This window comes from Dipodomys spectabilis, unplaced genomic scaffold (assembly GCF_019054845.1).
Source record: "Dipodomys spectabilis isolate Male_0828 unplaced genomic scaffold, ASM1905484v1 ptg000036l, whole genome shotgun sequence".
Lineage (NCBI taxonomy): Eukaryota > Metazoa > Chordata > Mammalia > Rodentia > Heteromyidae > Dipodomys > Dipodomys spectabilis.
The window spans coordinates 663601-681402 of record NW_024870713.1 but is presented as its reverse complement, the minus strand read 5'-3'; the positions used below and the strand labels follow the sequence as shown (position 1 = coordinate 681402).

At 35.6% G+C, this 17802-nt stretch overlaps 1 protein-coding gene across 4 annotated transcripts in view; it reads left to right on the top strand.

The window, feature by feature from the left end:
• The window catches only part of Dcaf6 (DDB1 and CUL4 associated factor 6), a 120386-nt gene extending 104231 nt beyond the window's left edge, over positions 1–16155 (top strand). For all 4 annotated transcript variants that reach the window (XM_042677374.1, XM_042677377.1, XM_042677376.1 and 1 more), the window contains 5 exons: positions 1215–1353; positions 2456–2612; positions 3886–3974; positions 8061–8166; positions 15701–16155. In XM_042677374.1, coding sequence (XP_042533308.1) covers positions 1215–1353; positions 2456–2612; positions 3886–3974; positions 8061–8166; positions 15701–15765 — 556 coding nt within the window. In that variant the 3' untranslated portion in view covers positions 15766–16155. The remainder of the gene's footprint in view (positions 1–1214; positions 1354–2455; positions 2613–3885; positions 3975–8060; positions 8167–15700) is intronic.
• The last annotated feature ends 1647 nt before the right edge of the window (positions 16156–17802 follow it).

Sequence of the window (17802 nt, the reverse complement as noted above, 5' to 3'; positions counted from 1 at the left end):
TTACTCTTTAGGTATATATCCAACATAAATACGTATATTTATGTTCACTTGAAGATATAGTCAAATGTTCATAGTAGTCCTGTTTCAGTATTCGGAAACTATACATTATCCAGTATCTACCAATAATATAAATAAGTACATTTTAAAAATTGATAAATTATATTTTAATAAAATAATACTCTAGGCAAAGAAGATGAACATCTGCTAAATACAAACTGTTGAAATAAAGTTAAACATAAAAGTATATTTTGTATAATTCCATTTAATTAAGGTTCACAAAATGATGAGATCAGATACCAGAAAAGTGATGTTTTTTTAAGGAAAGAGAAATATTAGGAATGGAGTACTTGGAATCCTGGTTATGCTCCATTTTTTGTATTGTTGAGTTTTCAGTGAGCTAGCTATACCTTATGACCTTTTTCTTTCTCTATTTGCACTGTACTTCAGTAAAAAGTTTGCAATAAAATAAGCATAGCATCCCTTTTAAACTCCTACAAATATTACATCATTTCCCAAATTCTTGTCACTTAGATATGAAAAGAACCACAAAAGAACCTTCTTGAGTCCCTACTTCTCCAACAGTCTAACTTCTTAGAACAAAATCTGCCTCATTAGCTCTAAATTTTTACTTGGATATTCTCTTTTTTTTGATGAGTCTACTCTTGGAATGTCTTTGAACAATGTTTTCAATAAAATAAAAATAGTTTATCCATGCTAATATGTTACTCTTAGTTTGTACATTTTTACAATGTAAAGAGAAGCATAATAAAGAATGGGATTTTTTAAATTTTTTATTATCTTTAAGTAGTACAAAAAAGTTCCCATTCTACAAAACAGTATATGAATACAAAGTGTCTATTAACATTGTCAAAAATGGGATATGTTTTATTTGTGGTAAAATTGCATTTAATTTTGTCTGTCTTATGATTTTATATAGTTGTCTTTAGAAACCAGTGTTCTGCATGCTATATACTTTTTTCAATAGTTCCAAATTTCTAGGTGATCTCTAACTAAAGTATTTGGTTATAGTAACCCAACTATAGTCTGATACAGTCTCACCATTGTCTGTTGTTTCATGCTTTTGGTGGGGATACCTTAGTGAAATAATGTATTTATATATGTCTTAGATTTATTCTACTTTAAATTCTTTATTCTGAAATAGCCTGTGAATATTTTTTACTGATTCCTGTTTTTTGTTTTAATATGTTATTCAGACGCTCTGCTGTTGCTCGCATTCAGGAGTTCTTCAGGAGGAGAAAAGAAAGAAAAGAAATGGAAGAACTGGATACTTTGAACATTAGAAGGCCATTAGTAAAGATGGTTTATAAGGGCCATCGCAACTCCAGGACAATGGTACTAAATGCTTATGGCATTCTTCATGAAATGCAGTTTCATAAAATGTTTCTTGCATAATTATTATCCTCATATATTACCAGTGTGATTTCAGTGTAACACTGAATCTTCATAGTCATCCCTAATGTTTTTTAAATCCTATATCATATTGTGAAAGACTATCTTTTAACCTTTACTTTTGTTTTATAAGAAAACTAGCCTACTGAAGAAAATATATGGAATTCTTTTAATTTTTTAACAAGAAACTATTGCTCTCTTTTCTTTCTCTTTAGATAAGGTGGTATCTAAAATCCATAAATCCAATGCATTATTATTTAATAATAGACCCTTTCAGATAATTCTATAATAACTATTTTACTCTGAGCTACTCATAAAATTTGTTCCTCATATTTGCATTATGTTACCACAGGTAGCTGAAAATTGTGTTTTAGCTTGCTTTTTTAGGGTACAGGTAAGAAAAAATTAACTTTGAGATACAGTAAAAATTACCCACCTCTAGCTATTATTGGCAAAAATAGTTTAAAACTTTTAAAAATATTTATTTTAAGAGAAGTAACTGATTTAATTTAGTGCACTTTGAGGCTTAAAATTTTAGATGATAATTATTAAGGGAATGAATGAAAATAAGGAAGAGAAGTAAATATCACAGCAATTCCAAGTATCAAGAAAGCTGCTCCTTTCTTCTCTTTTGTGAAGTTGCAGCTGCAGAGGAAATGATTTTTTAAATTCTGATCTGAAGTGCAAAGTATAAAAGCCAGTTTGTTTTTTATGAGTTATTTTTATTGTCTTTTAAATACAATGGGGCAATTTTTGTAATATTCAATAGTAAATGTATATAAATTTCCTTTATATTGTCCCAAACCCAGAAACCCCATTCATTCAGTTAGCAATTATTATCTCTAACTGCTGCTATTCTATGCCAAGTCCTATTTCAGGCACCATAAATATGTACTATTGAACAAAGCAGTGTTCTCATGAGAGATTTTGAATCTCTAACTGCCATATAATCCCTGCTGATGAATGTCATGATTTTAAGATGCAAGAAGAAACTTTCTTATAATAATTTTGACTTGAATGTTTATTTATTTTTTTAAACCCTTAGATAAAAGAAGCCAATTTTTGGGGTGCTAACTTTGTAATGAGTGGTTCTGACTGTGGCCATATTTTCATCTGGGATCGGCACACTGCTGAGCATTTGATGCTTCTGGAAGCTGATAATCATGTGGTAAACTGTCTGCAGCCACACCCATTTGACCCAAGTAAGATGATCTTTTTAGGACAAGGGCTAGATTGTTCAGATGATTCATCAACTCTTTTTCCCCCTACATATTATTATTTAAGAATAATCTAGGACTGGGAAGGTGGCTCAGTGGTAGAGTGCTTGCCTTGCATGCATGAGGCCCTGAGTTTGATTCCTCAGCACCACATAAGCAGAAAAATCTGGAAGTGGCGTTGTGGCTCAAGTGGTAGAGCACTAGCCTTGAGGCTGAAGAGCTGAGGGACAGTGCCCAGGCCCAGAGTTCAGGCCCCATAACCAACCAAAAAAAAAAAAGAATAAATTATCCCACTAAGCAGTGCCTGGTGCTTCTATATCCCTACTTGAATTTAAAACAGAGTCTGAGGCTGGGAAGGTGACTCAGTGGTACAGTACCTGCTTGCCTTGATTGCATGAGGCCCTGGGTTCGATTCCTCAGCACCACATGAGCAGAAAAAGCTGGAGGTGGCGTTATGGCTCAAGTGGTAGAGCACTAGCTTTGAGCTGAAGGGCTGAGGGACAGTGCCCAGGCTCAGAGTTCAGGGCCCATGAACGGAAAAAAAAAAAAAAAAAAGTATGCTTTTGGCAAAAAATCTAAGGAAATGGTTGAAGAGTTTATTCTTCTAATATTTCGTCCAAGTTTTATTATCTATTAGTCTTGCATAACTAAACTTTTTTGTACTAGGACTTGAACTCAGGCTCTTGCTCAGCTCTTTTGTTCATGGTCTACCACTTGAGATACATTTCCACTTCCAGCTTTAGCCTGGTGAATTGGAGATATGAGTATCATGTTTTTTTCTGCCTGAGCTGGCTTTGAACCACTATTCTCAGGTCTCAGCCTATGTAGTAGCTAAGATTATAGACAGTGAGCCATCAGTGCCCAGATTCTAAGATTACTTTTAAGAAATCTTCAAAGTAAGTTAGACTCTGGTACCTCACGGATGTAATCCTAGCTACTTAGAAGACAGATCTGGACATAGTTTGAAGCCAGCCTGAGCAGAAAAATCTGTGAGACTCTGTCTCCAAAATAACTAGCAAATATCCAGGGCTAGAAATGTGCCTCAAGTGCTTGAGTTCCAGCCCAGCAAATTGGCAATTTTGAAGCTCTTGAGTGTAAACCCCCATAACAGAAAAAAAAAATTAGTAGTCAAATGTAAAATTTCCATTTCAACTGAATTTTGCTACATATATGTACATATATACATGCACATATATATATTTATGTATACCTTGACATGTTTTTAATCTCTTCATTAAGATGTAAATTTTATTTCTAGTTCTAGCTTCATCTGGCATTGATTATGACATAAAGATCTGGTCACCATTAGAAGAATCAAGGATTTTTAACCGAAAACTTGCTGATGAAGTAAGATTTTTACTCTTCTGGTTATAGGTCATATTTTAATTTGTTCTTAAAGTATTGTCCTGAGAGAAGGCACTCTATTATTAATTGTTAACTAATTAATATTAATATTTAATATTAGTTGCTAACTAAAGCGGGTTAACAAAGTTAATGATGTCAAATCATTTTAGAGGAAATTAAAGTCAAAGCATGTTTAAATACTAGTGAGATAAAATCAAAATAATATCATGCTAATTGATTATTAATATTAATTATGTTGTAACTTAGGAAAAAGAAGTTTGGCTATTGTACTTATTTCAATAAAAATCATTTAAAAGTTCTTTCATCTTAAGACAGTTTTATCTGATCATGCTGCCTGTGATTCCAGGCTGAGGCAGGCAGGAGGATCAGGAGTTTGAGAATAAATGGGGCTACATAGTGAGACCTTGTATAAAAAAGCAAGAAAAGAAAGGAGAAAGGCTCACACTGTAATCCTAGCTACTGAGAAGACTGAGATCTAAGGATCAGTATTCAAAGCCCAGCCAGGGAAATCTGTAAGACTATTATAGCTTATTGAGCACCCAAAGTACAAGAAGTGGAGCTGTGGCTCAAGTGGTAGAGCACTAGCCTGAGCAAAAAAGCTCAGAGACAACACCCAGACCCTCCTGTACCAAATAAAAACCAAAAACAAAACAACCACAAATGGTTTTACTAAGAGCTTTTCTCCATAATCATAACATTTGCCATGTGCTTTGTCTTTTTTTGGGGGGGGGGGTCCATTCATGGGGCCTGAACTCTGGGTCTGGGCGCTGTCCCTCAGCTCTTCAGCTCAAGGCTAGCGCTCTACCACTTGAGTCACAGCACCACTTCCGGCTTTTTTCTTTTTGCTTATGTGGTGCTGAGGAATCGAACCCAGGGCCTCATGCATGCAAGGCAAGCTCTCTATCACTGAGCTACCTTCCCAGCCCCATGTGCTTTTTTTTTTAAACAGGGTACAAATTTTTTTTTATTGTGAAAATACTGTACAGAGGGGTTACAATTACATGGGCAAGATAATGAGTACATTTCTTATCAAGCATTGTAGCCTCCTCCTTTGTATCCCCTTCCCATCTCTTCCCATCCTCCCCACTCCCTCCTCCCCCTCCCCCCCACCAAAGTTGTAAAGTTCGTTTTTGACATAACGACTTGTACATCTCTTTGTTGCAACGGGTCCACCTGTATCCCTATTTAAAGGATTTGTTTTTCCCCTTCCCCTTCACAAATTATACCGACATCAAATACAGTGAAAGCAGGGGCTATACTGTAGGGGAGGAACATACAAAGCAACAAAGAAATAATCTTATAAATGTGTTAGAAACAATCGCATGAAAGAAAAAAACATTTGAGTACATATCTTAGGGTTCATTTCCCTAACATCACCTTATCTGACCTTTTCTGCTTGACTCAGACGTATACTAGATATTGCAAATAAGGGAAACCATGGGACCTATGTTTCTTTGGGCTTGGCTTACTTCACTGAATATAATTTTTTCCAAGTCTTTCCATTTCTTAACAAATGGGGCAATGTCATTCTTTCTGATGGAAGCATAGAATTCCATTGTGTATATATACCACATTTTCTTGATCCATTCATCTACTGAGGGGCATCTGGGTTGGTTCCATATCTTAGCTGTAGTAAATAGTGCTGCAATAAACATAGTTGTGCTGGTAGCTTTAGTGTGGTCTTGTTTGTAAACATTTGGGTAAATGCCCAAAAGTGGGATTACTGCGTCATAGGGGAGCTCTATGTGGAGTCTTTTGAGGAACCTCCATACTACTTTCCAAAGTGGTTGAACTGCCATGTGCTTTTAATGCTTTTTTTTTCCTTTGCTTAGGCTGTCTCTAGGTGTTCAGGAACATTTAGTACTGCATGGGGTTCTTGAGACACAATTCATTGTGATATGATTCTGGGTTTTTTTTTTTTCATAGAAAGCTAGAAAGGAGGGCTGGGAATGTGGCTTAGTGGTAGAGTGCTTACCTATCATGCATGAAGCCCTGGGTTCGATTCCTCAGTACCAGATACACAGAAAAAGCCAGAAGTGGCACTGTGGCTCAAGTGGTAGAGTGCTACCCTTGAGTAAAAGAAGCTCAGGGACAGTGCCTAGGCCTTGAGTTCAAGCCCCAGGACTGGCAAAAAAAGCAAAAAGAAAGTAAATACTACTTTCTCTTCCAAAATCACAAGGAAACAGAACGAATAATTAGACAATCTTTTATTATTTTTAAGATTTCCTTAGCTTCTTATTAAAGCAAAATTTTTCAAACTGATCTTTGTATAGATCTGTTTCTTACCAATTTTTGAGAAAAGAGGTTTGTGATATGTACAAATGCTGAACTTTGAAGGGTTCTCTTCTCAACTTCAACTAGGGCTTTTATTTGTGAAAATGAGCATCTACTATTGAAGCTGTAATTTAGAAGATCATTGTTCTATACCAATGTTAAAATTTCATAGCATAGGTTCCATATATATTTTCATTTAATACCAATTCATAAAACACTTGATGTTTATCAAACAGTACTGGTTTAACAAAATAATACCTCAGAATTTATATTCTAATGAGAAAGACATAAAAATACTAAAAGTTTCCACAGAAGAAATCAGAATTGGTCTTAAGTTTGCTGCAGGTAGACAGAAGCAAAGAGCTTTTGAGAAAGAAGTCTCAGCATGTGCCAAGTTAGTATAAGGTAAGTGAAGCATCATTGTGATGAACCTTAAAGTACATGTACAAAAGTAGTTCATAGACTAACAAGAGAGGTGAGACAAGATTTTAAGGACTGAGTACCCTAATGAATCAGGAATTTATTGTTAAATTATTGAGGAACTGTTGATCAGGTTAACGTCATTTTCTTCCTTAAATTATTTTTGTTTGTTTGAGATAGAGCCTCACTATGTTGCCCAGACTAATATTTGTCTCACAATTCACAAACCTGTATCAGTCTATTTAGTACTGAATTATAGGTGTGAGTCACCACCACACTTGACATCATGCTGTCTTTTCTTCCTTTTTTTTAACCTTTGCCATGTACTTTTAATGCCTTTTTTTTCTTGTCGCTAGGTGTTCAGGAACATTTAGTACTATGTGGTGTTCTTAAGATACAATTCATTGTGACATCTTCCCAAACTTTTTTTTCCAAAATTACTTTCTCCAGACCTCAATACTACCAAAATATAATAAATAAAACAAAATAAATGTTTTTATGCTGCAAATGTTTTAATGATTATTGTTGAGCATACATTTTGGAAATTTACTTAAAACTGCTACAAGTTTAAATAAATGTTTATAAAATACAAAGAAAATACAACCAAACATAAAACGTGCTTCAAGTGTGCCTTGCCCTTAGACCAGTGTTTCCCCTCCCTTAATATATTTTTTATTTTTGAGCTGCACAAACATACTTAAGAATTTGATCTTTATATTTGGCAGTTAGAAAATAAAAATATACTCTCACCTCAAAGAAATAAAAAAGTTGTGCATAATTATTGCTAAACAAAAGAGAGAACACTAGAATACTAGATAATGCACGTACCATTAAAATGAAAAAGAAAAATTTTGCCTTAATCAAAGTGATATATTCTCAAGCAATCAAAGTGACCTCAGGATGATAAACTGAACACTGTTAATAGTAATAGCAATTTTGGTAATAGTAATAATAATTGTTATTTTTACTAAATAATAATTTAATACTGCTATGTCACTTCTGCTATAGGAGACAGTAAAAGCCAACACAAAGTGAACTTTTCTAGAAAGCTCTAAATTTAAGTACTTTTACACGTAAAAGCTAAATTGAATTCTTAAACACTATAAGTTGTCTCAGTGTTTGACCTTTGTCTTTAGGCCACCTTAAGAATAGTAGTACTTTCTTATCTTACTTAAATGCAAGGTGAAGTAATTATTTGGCACCAAAGCACATGATTTATCCTTACTTTATTTACCTTAAAGCAGAAATATAGACATCACACAAATAAAGAAATAATTCTTCTAGGACCTGATAATTGTTTATTGTTTTCTTAATCTTCAAGAAAAAATATCATTACTCTATGATCTTTAACACTGTTGTTTAAATTGCCTTTAGGTTATAACACGAAATGAACTCATGCTGGAAGAAACTAGAAACACTATTACAGTTCCAGCTTCGTTCATGTTGAGGATGTTGGCATCACTGAATCACATCCGAGCTGGTAAGAACTTCTGTTGTACCATTAAAATCATTGCTATATTCGAAAAAAATTAAGATCTATTTTAAAGAGATTTATGTATTTTTCTTAATATCACAAAATAAAAGCAACTTCTGAAATTAATTTTTATGAATCCTTGACCTTAGCATTAAAGTTATTGAAAAATGGTATATAAGAAGGTTACTTGAAAACATTTATCAACTTTTCTCTCATTGTACAGAGCACATGATAAGCCTTTAGATATTTTAAATATATTTTAATAGGTTTATTCAAAATCAATAATAGCCTAGCTAAGAAATATACTATGTCAAACAGTAAAACAAATACTATATAATATGGATTATCTATAACATACCAAGTATACTAATCATTTCACAGAAATACCCTCATTTAGTTTTAAACCTTAACAAAGTACATTATTTTTAGGAAGGTATCCTAGGCCATACACCTAATAAACATTAAAGTCTGAATTTGAAACTAATTTCCAAGCCCTTATTTTCCCTGTGGCCTATAAACTTATCTTATGCAAGCCATTACTATGAAATACAAACCTCTGGATGATTTAATGTCAAATGACTTTCTTATTACTACATTCTTTGTAACATCTCCAGCCACTCTTTTAGCCCTCTTTAAAAGTGGGGAATACACCAAAATCTCTAACCTTAAAGTTGTTATATTGTCCACCTCCATCCTCACTTTTCGTTCAAATAACTTCTACTGTCATATTATGTCTATATAAACAATACATTCAATACCATTTCCTCAGATTCAGTAGGGAAGAAGAAGTAAGTATTCTAGGTACAATAAATAATCATGTGACATTTTCCTAAGCCATAGAGCACATTTGAAAAATTGAAAAAGCATTATATCTTTGTAATTAAGTTAGAGAATAATAATTCAAATTATAAATACTGTTACTAGGAAAATGGAAAATTTTAACTGGGAAAAACAAAAAATAAACCTAAAATGTAAACAAAAAATGTTAGTACCATAACAATTTTTTACAATATTTCTTTGGATTCCTGCATTAAATTAGTCACTGTGCCTTCATTTGATCCATTTTCTTCAATAACAAGTAATCCTTAATATTCGTCTATTGGATTTCAGAGTTTAAAAAGCAGCATATTACAAATAAAGAAAAACATTTGTTAATGATCACTCCTAAAATGTGCATGTTTTTATTGTTTATGTGATGGTCCGCTCTTTTGTAGAGTTAGCCTATAAGAAAGTAGTTTTTGTTACAGGTGCAATAGTTTGTTAGGAAATAGCTACCACCAGTTTCTTGGAATTTAGAATAGGTAGGTATTTTATGGTATAAATATTCCCTTTTCATTTCCATATCCTTTTGCTAGTAATGAATAGGCAATTTAAACTGCTTTAAGTAGATTTTCTTGCTTCTCTTTTGCAAAAGACTAGACAAAGTACCCAAAAGTTTGTATTTATTCTTTTATCCCCGAGAGATTAAAAAAAAAAGATGGTTATTTGATAGGTCTATTAGTCAGCTATTCTTTTCCTCTTCTGTTCTCAAGTTCAGTTTCAAGGGAGTTTGGAGTATACATTGACCAAATGGGTACATTTTAGCCACAGGTTATTTCATCCCATCTATTATTCCAGGTTTGAAATTTTATTTACCTGTGGTACTGGGGTTTAAACTTAGGGCCTAGAGCTTTGTAGGCAAGCACTTGAACTATGTCCCTAACCACTTTTCACTTTAGTTATTTTCAGAATATGCTTTTTTTGCCCCTGGCCGTTCTCACACTTAGGTCCTTCTACCCAACTTCCCTTATAAGTAGCATGTTTGACTTATTTGTTGAGATGGGGTGTAGATAAGATTTGCATGGGCTGGCCTTGATCTATAGTCCTCTCAATTTCTTCCTCCCAAGTAGATGATATTATATAGATATAAGCCATTGTGCCTACTATAGATCTTTAATGAAAGATCCTTTTCAAATTACCTCTGGGGCTTGTTTATGTGTACTAGGATTTTAACTAAGGGCCTTAAACTTGTTAGGTAAGCACTCTTCCATTTGAGCATATCACAGACATTCCTCTGGGGCTTTTATAATTAAAAAAATTAAATTTAAAATGCCAAATACAGATAATTGAAGATTCTTACATATATTTATTTTGGGGGGGTGGGGGTATCGGTTGTGGAGCTTGAACTCTGGGCCTGGGCGCTGTCCCTCAGCTCTTCAGCTCAAGGCTAGCACTCTACAACTTGAGCCAAAGTGCCACTTCCAGCATTTTCTGTTTATGTGGTGCTGAGGAATTGAACTCAGGACCTCACGCATGCAAAGCAAGCATTCTACCAGTGAGCCACATTCCTAGCCCCTGAATATATTTTTTGTTTCTTCTTTTTGGGGGGGGGGGGGTCCGGTAGTGGGGCTTGAACTCTGGGCCTGGGCGCTGTCCCTCAGCTCTTCAGCTCAAGGCCTAGCGCTCTACCACTTGAGCCACAGCGCCACTTCCGGCTTTTTCCTTTTTTCTTATGTGGTGCTGAGGAATCGAACCCAGGGCCTCGAGCATGCAAGGCAAGCGCTCTATCACTGAGCCACCTTCCCAACCCCCCTGAATATATTTTTTAAGGCAAGAAAAATTGGTCATAGGGATATTAATTCAGCAGCATTTGCCTAGCATGCACAAGACAGTATGTTCCTATGTTCAGTCCCCTGGCAAAAGCAATCAAAATTATTTTCAATAATAATGCACTTAAGATTCCTCATCTAAGCCTGGCGCCAGTGGCTCACGCCTGTAATCCTAGCTATTCAGGAGGCTGAGATTTGAGGATCTCGGTTCAAAGCCAGCCTGGGCAGGAAAGTCCGTCAGACTTTTATCTCCAATAAACCACTAGAAAACTGGAAGTGGCACTGTGGCTCAAGCGGTAGCGTGCTCGCCTTGAGCTGAAGAGCACAGGGACAGCACCCAAGCCTAGAGTTTAAGCCCCACAACCGACCAAAAAAAAAAAGATTCCTCATCTAGACTATATAAAGGTTGTCCAATATCCCGAGAGGCTTTGAAAGGATAATAATGTTATAGATTAACCATTTAGAATCTTTTAGAATATCTTTAAATCTGAACATGTTTCTACCCTATTTAAAATTCTTCTGTGCCTCCTCATGTTCTCTGGATAGAGTTTATATGTATTAGCATGTCTTACATGAATTGTACATTATCACTTGAAATTCATCCCTTCATACCTCTGGATTGCAGCATGTGGAAATGTATAGTGTTTTTCTGGATGGGTTTGCAAAGTTTGTCATCAGAACATCCGAATCAGAACCTCTCACTCTCATTCAGCTTTCTTCTAGTCACTGCTGGCATTCTACTCCTTGAGCCACCCCTTCAGTTCTGGCCTTTGCTGGTAAATTGGAGACAGCAGTCTTTCAGATTTGGCTGCCGAGGCTAGCTTCAAACCATGATCCTTAGATCCATCTTCATGAGTAGCTAGGATTACAGATGTGTGAGCCACTAGCACCTGGCTCAAGTGACAGTCATTCAGCTGATGACCCCCTTTTTTAAAAACACAAATTAGATTATATCACTCCCTTTAAAATTCTTAAGAATCAATAGCTTACCCATTGCTCCTAACATTAAAACCCCTGATTCTTTTGTGATCTACTAGTTCCTAAATAACCTAAACCCTGCTACCCTCTAATTTCTACTTCCAGCTCTGTTTTATTCCTCATCCAAGATTGTTAATACATTTAAGACCTTTTACTCACTGTTGCCTCTGCTTGAAATATTTGGCCCCAAAACTTTATATACAACTGAAAACGGAAAGCAATGTTACGTGCCTCCTCAGGAGTCCTCTCTGACCACTGTCTTCAGTTGCTTTCTGTGCCTTTTTTTAGTCACACTCAGTTCATTGATTTATTGTCCTCAGGTACTTATCACTAACTTTTCATTTCTTTTTTGCCTTATTCAGATTAAAGAAGAAAAATACATTTGTTGTCTTGCTTGTTTTCATTCTTTCTCTAGAAAGTAATCTTATGAAAAACAAGTTTTTGTTGCTTTGTTTTGCAGTTCTGAGAATGAACCTAGGACTCACACATAGTAGGCAAGCAAATGCCCTACCACGTAGCTGTATCCCCAGCTGCATAGATCTAATATGTCCTCTCTGCAACTGCATTTTTAGCTAGAACAGCACCTAAACATAATATTCAGTAAATATTTGGTAAATAGATGTGTAAATGAATGAACTTCTAATATCAAATCTTTGGCCATTGATACATTTTGTATATATTATTTTTCTTAAGAAAATAAATTCTTGGGCTGGGAAGGTGGCTCAGTGGTAGAGCATTTGCCTTGCATGCCTGAGGTCCTGGGTTCGATTCCTCAGCACCACATAAGCAAAAAGAAAAAAGCCGGAGGTGGCACTGTGGCTCAAGTGGTAGAGTGCTAGCCTTGAGCTGAAGAGCTGAGGGACAGCACCCAGGCCCAGAGTTCAGGCCTCACGACCGCCCCTCCCCCCCCCAAAAAAGAAAGAAAATAAATTCTTTGCAAATCATAATATGTAAAATAAGACATGATTTTTATGGAATACAATTTTCCTTTGGAAATTTTTTCTCTTATCTCCCTTCTCTCTCCTTCGTCAGCAAACATTGTATCTCTTTTTATTATCTTTCTGCAAATATAAACTTACTTATAAAATCAATTTGGCACTGGCTACTTTTGAAAGCAATAAATATAAAAGTGATTACTATTTCCAGATTTCATTTAAAAGAACACAGTGTAGTTCAGACCTCTTTGGTCTGTAATTGCCAAGTAAAGATTTGTGGAAATGTTAACTTGTTTGCATTACTACTTTAGTAGCACTTCATGAATAGAAATTTTTCATTTAATTTAGTTTTAGAAAGTGAGTTTTTCACTTTGAGGTGACTGTGGCAGTTAGAGAAGCTGGATTTGAGGAGAGACTGACAGCTCTGCCCACATTTCAGAAGCCACAGACTGTTTTCTTGCACCCTGTTGAAGGAGACTCTTGACCCTCACTTGTCTATAGTGCCTGCTGTGGACTATAGAATTATAGCCGTAGCTGCAGACCTCATGATTTAAAGCTTGCAATGATTCTTCTTTATTCTCTATTTCCCTATCATCATTTATAGTGTAACAACCAAAAGAAACTTAAGCTCTCTACTTTAAATAGGCTGAAACTGCTGCTCCACGCTTTGTTAACATGACAGAATAGATTTCTTGAATCTGGTTCACCATATCCAGAATTTCCTTTTATAATATATACATTCGCAGAACAGCAATTGAATGTTTTGTGTTTCGTGGAAGTTATCACTTAATAAAAATAATGTAATCCCACAGGCCCTGGATTCAATACCCAATATAGGCCTCCCCCAAAAAAGTGCTTGTTTTTATATTAATATTCCTTAGTTTTAAGTATTTTGTCAGAAATTCATCCACTGTATTTCAGTTCCTTAATAATCTATGAAGTCTATTTTGTTCATTGGTTTACATGTATGTACTGATTGCTTATATAACAGTTAAATAATCTAATTAAGGTTATAAATCACACACACACACACACACACACACATATAAAATCTCCCATTTTGTCATTGGAATGTAATTCGCTTGTATATTTACATATATAGTCCCTTCTCTAAACTGATGTGTAATCCAGTAAGAATGTTTAAGCCTCTGTCAATAATAGCAATACAGCCGGGCACAGGTGGCTCACGCCTGTATGATCTGAAGATCATAATTCAAAGCCAGCCAGGGAAAGAATATCCATGAGACTCTTATCTCCAATTAAACACCAGAAAACTGGAAGTGGTGCTGTGGCTAACGTTGTAGAGCACTGGCCTTGAGCTGAAGAGCTCAGAGAAAGCACCTAGGTCCATGACCCATGACCAACAACAACAACAACAATAATAATAACAATACAGAGTTTATTTCTTTCTGTGAACAGTGGAACTGAATTTTCTTTTATCCCTGACCTTAATATTCTCCATATTACCTTGGAGAAATGTTTCTGTGGCATAAATGACCTAAATTCCATCCTGTGGCAATTTTATGTTGTTGCCTTCATATAATATAATGTGATTTAGCTTATCTTCATAAATCTTATATTCAGTCAGGTGCCAATGGCTTGTGCCTGTAATCCTAGCTACTCAGGAGGCTGAGCTCTGAGGATTATGGTTCAAAGGCAGCCTGGGCAGGAAAGTTAGTGAGATTCTTACCTCCAATTAACCACCAAAAAGCTGGAAATGGAGCTGTGGCTCAAGTGGTAGAGCAAAAAGGCTCAGGAACAGCCCCCAGGCCATGAATTCAGGCCCCAGGACTGGCACAAAAATAAATAAAATTATACTTAAAATACATTTATTTAATAAACTTGCATTGAGGGACTGGAGTTGGAGCTCGGTGATAAAGTTCTTACCTAGCACACACAAGCCCCTTTTATCACAGAAACAACAACAACAAAAACCTAAGCAAAACATCATTAATGAACAGCCTTTATTAGATCCTCAAGATATAAAGATAGAAATCTCTCGCCTTCTCCTAAGAGCACACAGTCTAGTCTGTGTTGTTTATCTAGACAGATAAACAACTATTATTTCAATTGGAATCATTATGAGGAGATTCATAGAAGACATTCTGAAATTTGGAAAAGTGAATTCATATCTCTGCAGAGTAGGTATTTGAAAAGGTCAGGGTAATAATAGTTGAATTGTGCAAGTCTTTATTGCTAAAGAATTGAAGAAAAGTATTACTAGCAAAGAACTACAAAGCATGACTGATTTAAGCTTGAAAGAACATACTTCATTCACTCACCACAATAGTCCTCCTGATCTCAACTTCCCAAATGGCTAGGATTACATGCATGACACCAGTGCCTGGCTTAATTTTAAGAAATCTTTTTTACAAACTGAATTACACAGTCTTCCAGAACGTGATCTCTATATTCTCTTACAACCTCCCTCTTTTCACATTCTTTTTTTTTTTCTTTTTTTTTTTTTTTCAGTCGGTCGTGGGTCTTGAACTCTGGGCTTGGGCACTGTCCTTGCGCTCTTCAGCTCAAGGCAAGCACTCTACTGCTTGAGCCACAGCACCACTTACGGTTTTCTAGTGGTTCATTGGAGATAAGTCTGATAGGATTTCCTGCCTGAGCTGGCTTTGAACCTCAATCCTCAGATCTCAGCCTCCTAAGTAGCTAGGATTACAGGCGTGAGCCACCAGTGCCCAGCTTCACATTCTTTAATAGCACCTAATATACCTCCTTAAAACTTAGTTTCCAAGGAACTCTGTGAAAACCACTGCAGGAAAATGTAATCTAGTAAAATCTCCGGAGTTGTTTTTATATATTTTAGAATTACATGCATAGCCAAAGCTAATGGTGCAGTGTATTTTTCTTTTTTCCTTTACCTCTACAGGCAACATTTAAAATACTTAGCTATACCTAATGTGAACTGATCTTCACATATTTATGTGTTGAATTAATTACATTTTACTAGCGTTAAATAGATTGAAATTATGTATAATTGCATGCTAAAAGTATTTCTTTTTGTGATTCTCATATCTTTCTTTCAAGACCGATTGGAGAGTGACAGATCAGAAGGATCTGGTCAGGAGAATGAAAATGAGGATGAAGAATAATCAACTTTTTGGCAAGCACTTAGATGTTCTGAAATTTGTATGAGACATTTGTTATATTTTTTTCTTTACAGAACTTTAGTGCAATTTTAAGGCTCTGGTTTCTTTGGAGCTTTTCCCTTTGGGGGATGACTTACCATTGGTTTGGAATGACTGTGTGCATGAATTTGGGAGAGTGTGTAAACAAAACTAGCAAAATGTTTTAAAAACTTTTTGTCATGTATGAGGAGTGCTAGAAAAGACAAAGTGCAATATTTTCCCTAACCTTCAGATGTGGGAGCTTGGATCAATGTTGAAAAGTAATTTTCATTATAGTGGAAATGTTGGTTCAAATAAATTTCTACACTTGCCATTTGCATGTCTGTTGCTTTCTAATTAAAGATATTTGTTGTTATAAGTTATCCTAAATCTGACTTTTTATTGAATGCCTATTTTGGTCTACATTTTCCAAACTTTTCTTTAACAAAAGAGGTCTATCTTTCCCTGTTTTCCAAATTCAGTCATCTTTTTCCATGTTGATTTCTGTTTCATAGCGTCATATACAATGATTTTATTCAGTTATCTTTCCAAAGTACTTTATCTTCATCTCTCATTACTGGTCTTCATCTCTCATGAACTGGTACCTTATCACATCTCAATCGCGGAGCATCATGCTTAGTTCACATCTTAGACTCTAATAAAGGCACTTGCTTCTGCTCTACCTGTCTCCATATTCCAGCTGTCAATGCAAGTCAGTAATAATCCGGTCTTCTAATTTCATCTTAACTATAGTGTCCACCTCCACTCATGCCAGGCTTATAGACTATACCTGAAAATGGTCCCACCCACTTAAGTTTTCATTCTGCTTGTATCTTTCCTTCAATCTAATTTTATGCTCACTAAAGCATACTAATTATTTTCCCTCAAATTATATGCTCACATCTCTTCAATCCATTACATAATAATTTTCTAATTTTATTCTATATATTTTTGCTTCTTTTTTTCTCCCTTTTCCTTTTCTTTCCCCTCCCCTACCCTCCCTCCCCTTCCTCTTCCCTTCCCTTTCCTCTTTCCTTTCCTTTTCGTACTTCAATGTTGGGAATTAAATCTAGGGCTTCATACATGCTAGACTAGCACTCTGCCCCTGAAAATCTTTATATACTTTCTAATGTCTCTTGTCCTCTAGTCATCCATGGTCATTATCAGTGGTACCGACTTACCAGGTGAGAAAAAGTACAGTTAGTTTCCTGTTTCATGATCCCTTGAAGGCAAAAAATCAGGCTTGGCACAATGGTGTGTCCATTACCATCTAGTGTGTGCCGGCTCACTCTTGCTCGATCTCACCCACCCTCCTTCTTTATCCTTTCCGTCTCCCACATAGGCATTTTCTTTCATCTATTTCTGAGGTGATGCATTAATTGTCCTTTAAGAAGGAGGTGCCTTTGATTATCCAGTTAGTATTTGGCAACTGTCTCACTTGTAAAGGACAGCAATTAACCTTGGCAGATGGAAGTGCACCACACATTTGAAATGATCATTGAACTCATTTTAAGACAGCTATCTAGGACTGCCAGAATTATAACACTACCACAGAAAGTAAAGCATTGGAGTTATTTACAGAGAGATAGATGCATGTGATACCTCATCCATCACTATCGCCTTAAACTCTAGTTCTCATCCATGTTCTGAAGGGCAGTATCTCACCCTCAGTGGCTGCATTGTTGGTAGATAAGAATACAGTGCCAATACAAATCTGATAGTCTATGTAGTCAATCATCTCAGCCCCCTCTCTTTTGATGCTTTTAGTGTATTTGGTATAATAGTTGTCTTTTGTTATAGAAAGTAATACTTCCCTTTTGATTTAATTAGCAGGTAGTTTACATGTTCCTGTTATTTCCAGAAGTCTAAATATTCTAGAGAAGAAGAGTCTAAGCCAAATACTAAGAGGAAGACATAATCTACTCCTAAATTGTCCATGAACAGTCTTACAGCTTGAGTAGATGATTGCAAACCCAGGAACGCCTACTGTTGACAAAAAAAAATAGGTTAGCTCTTGTCATA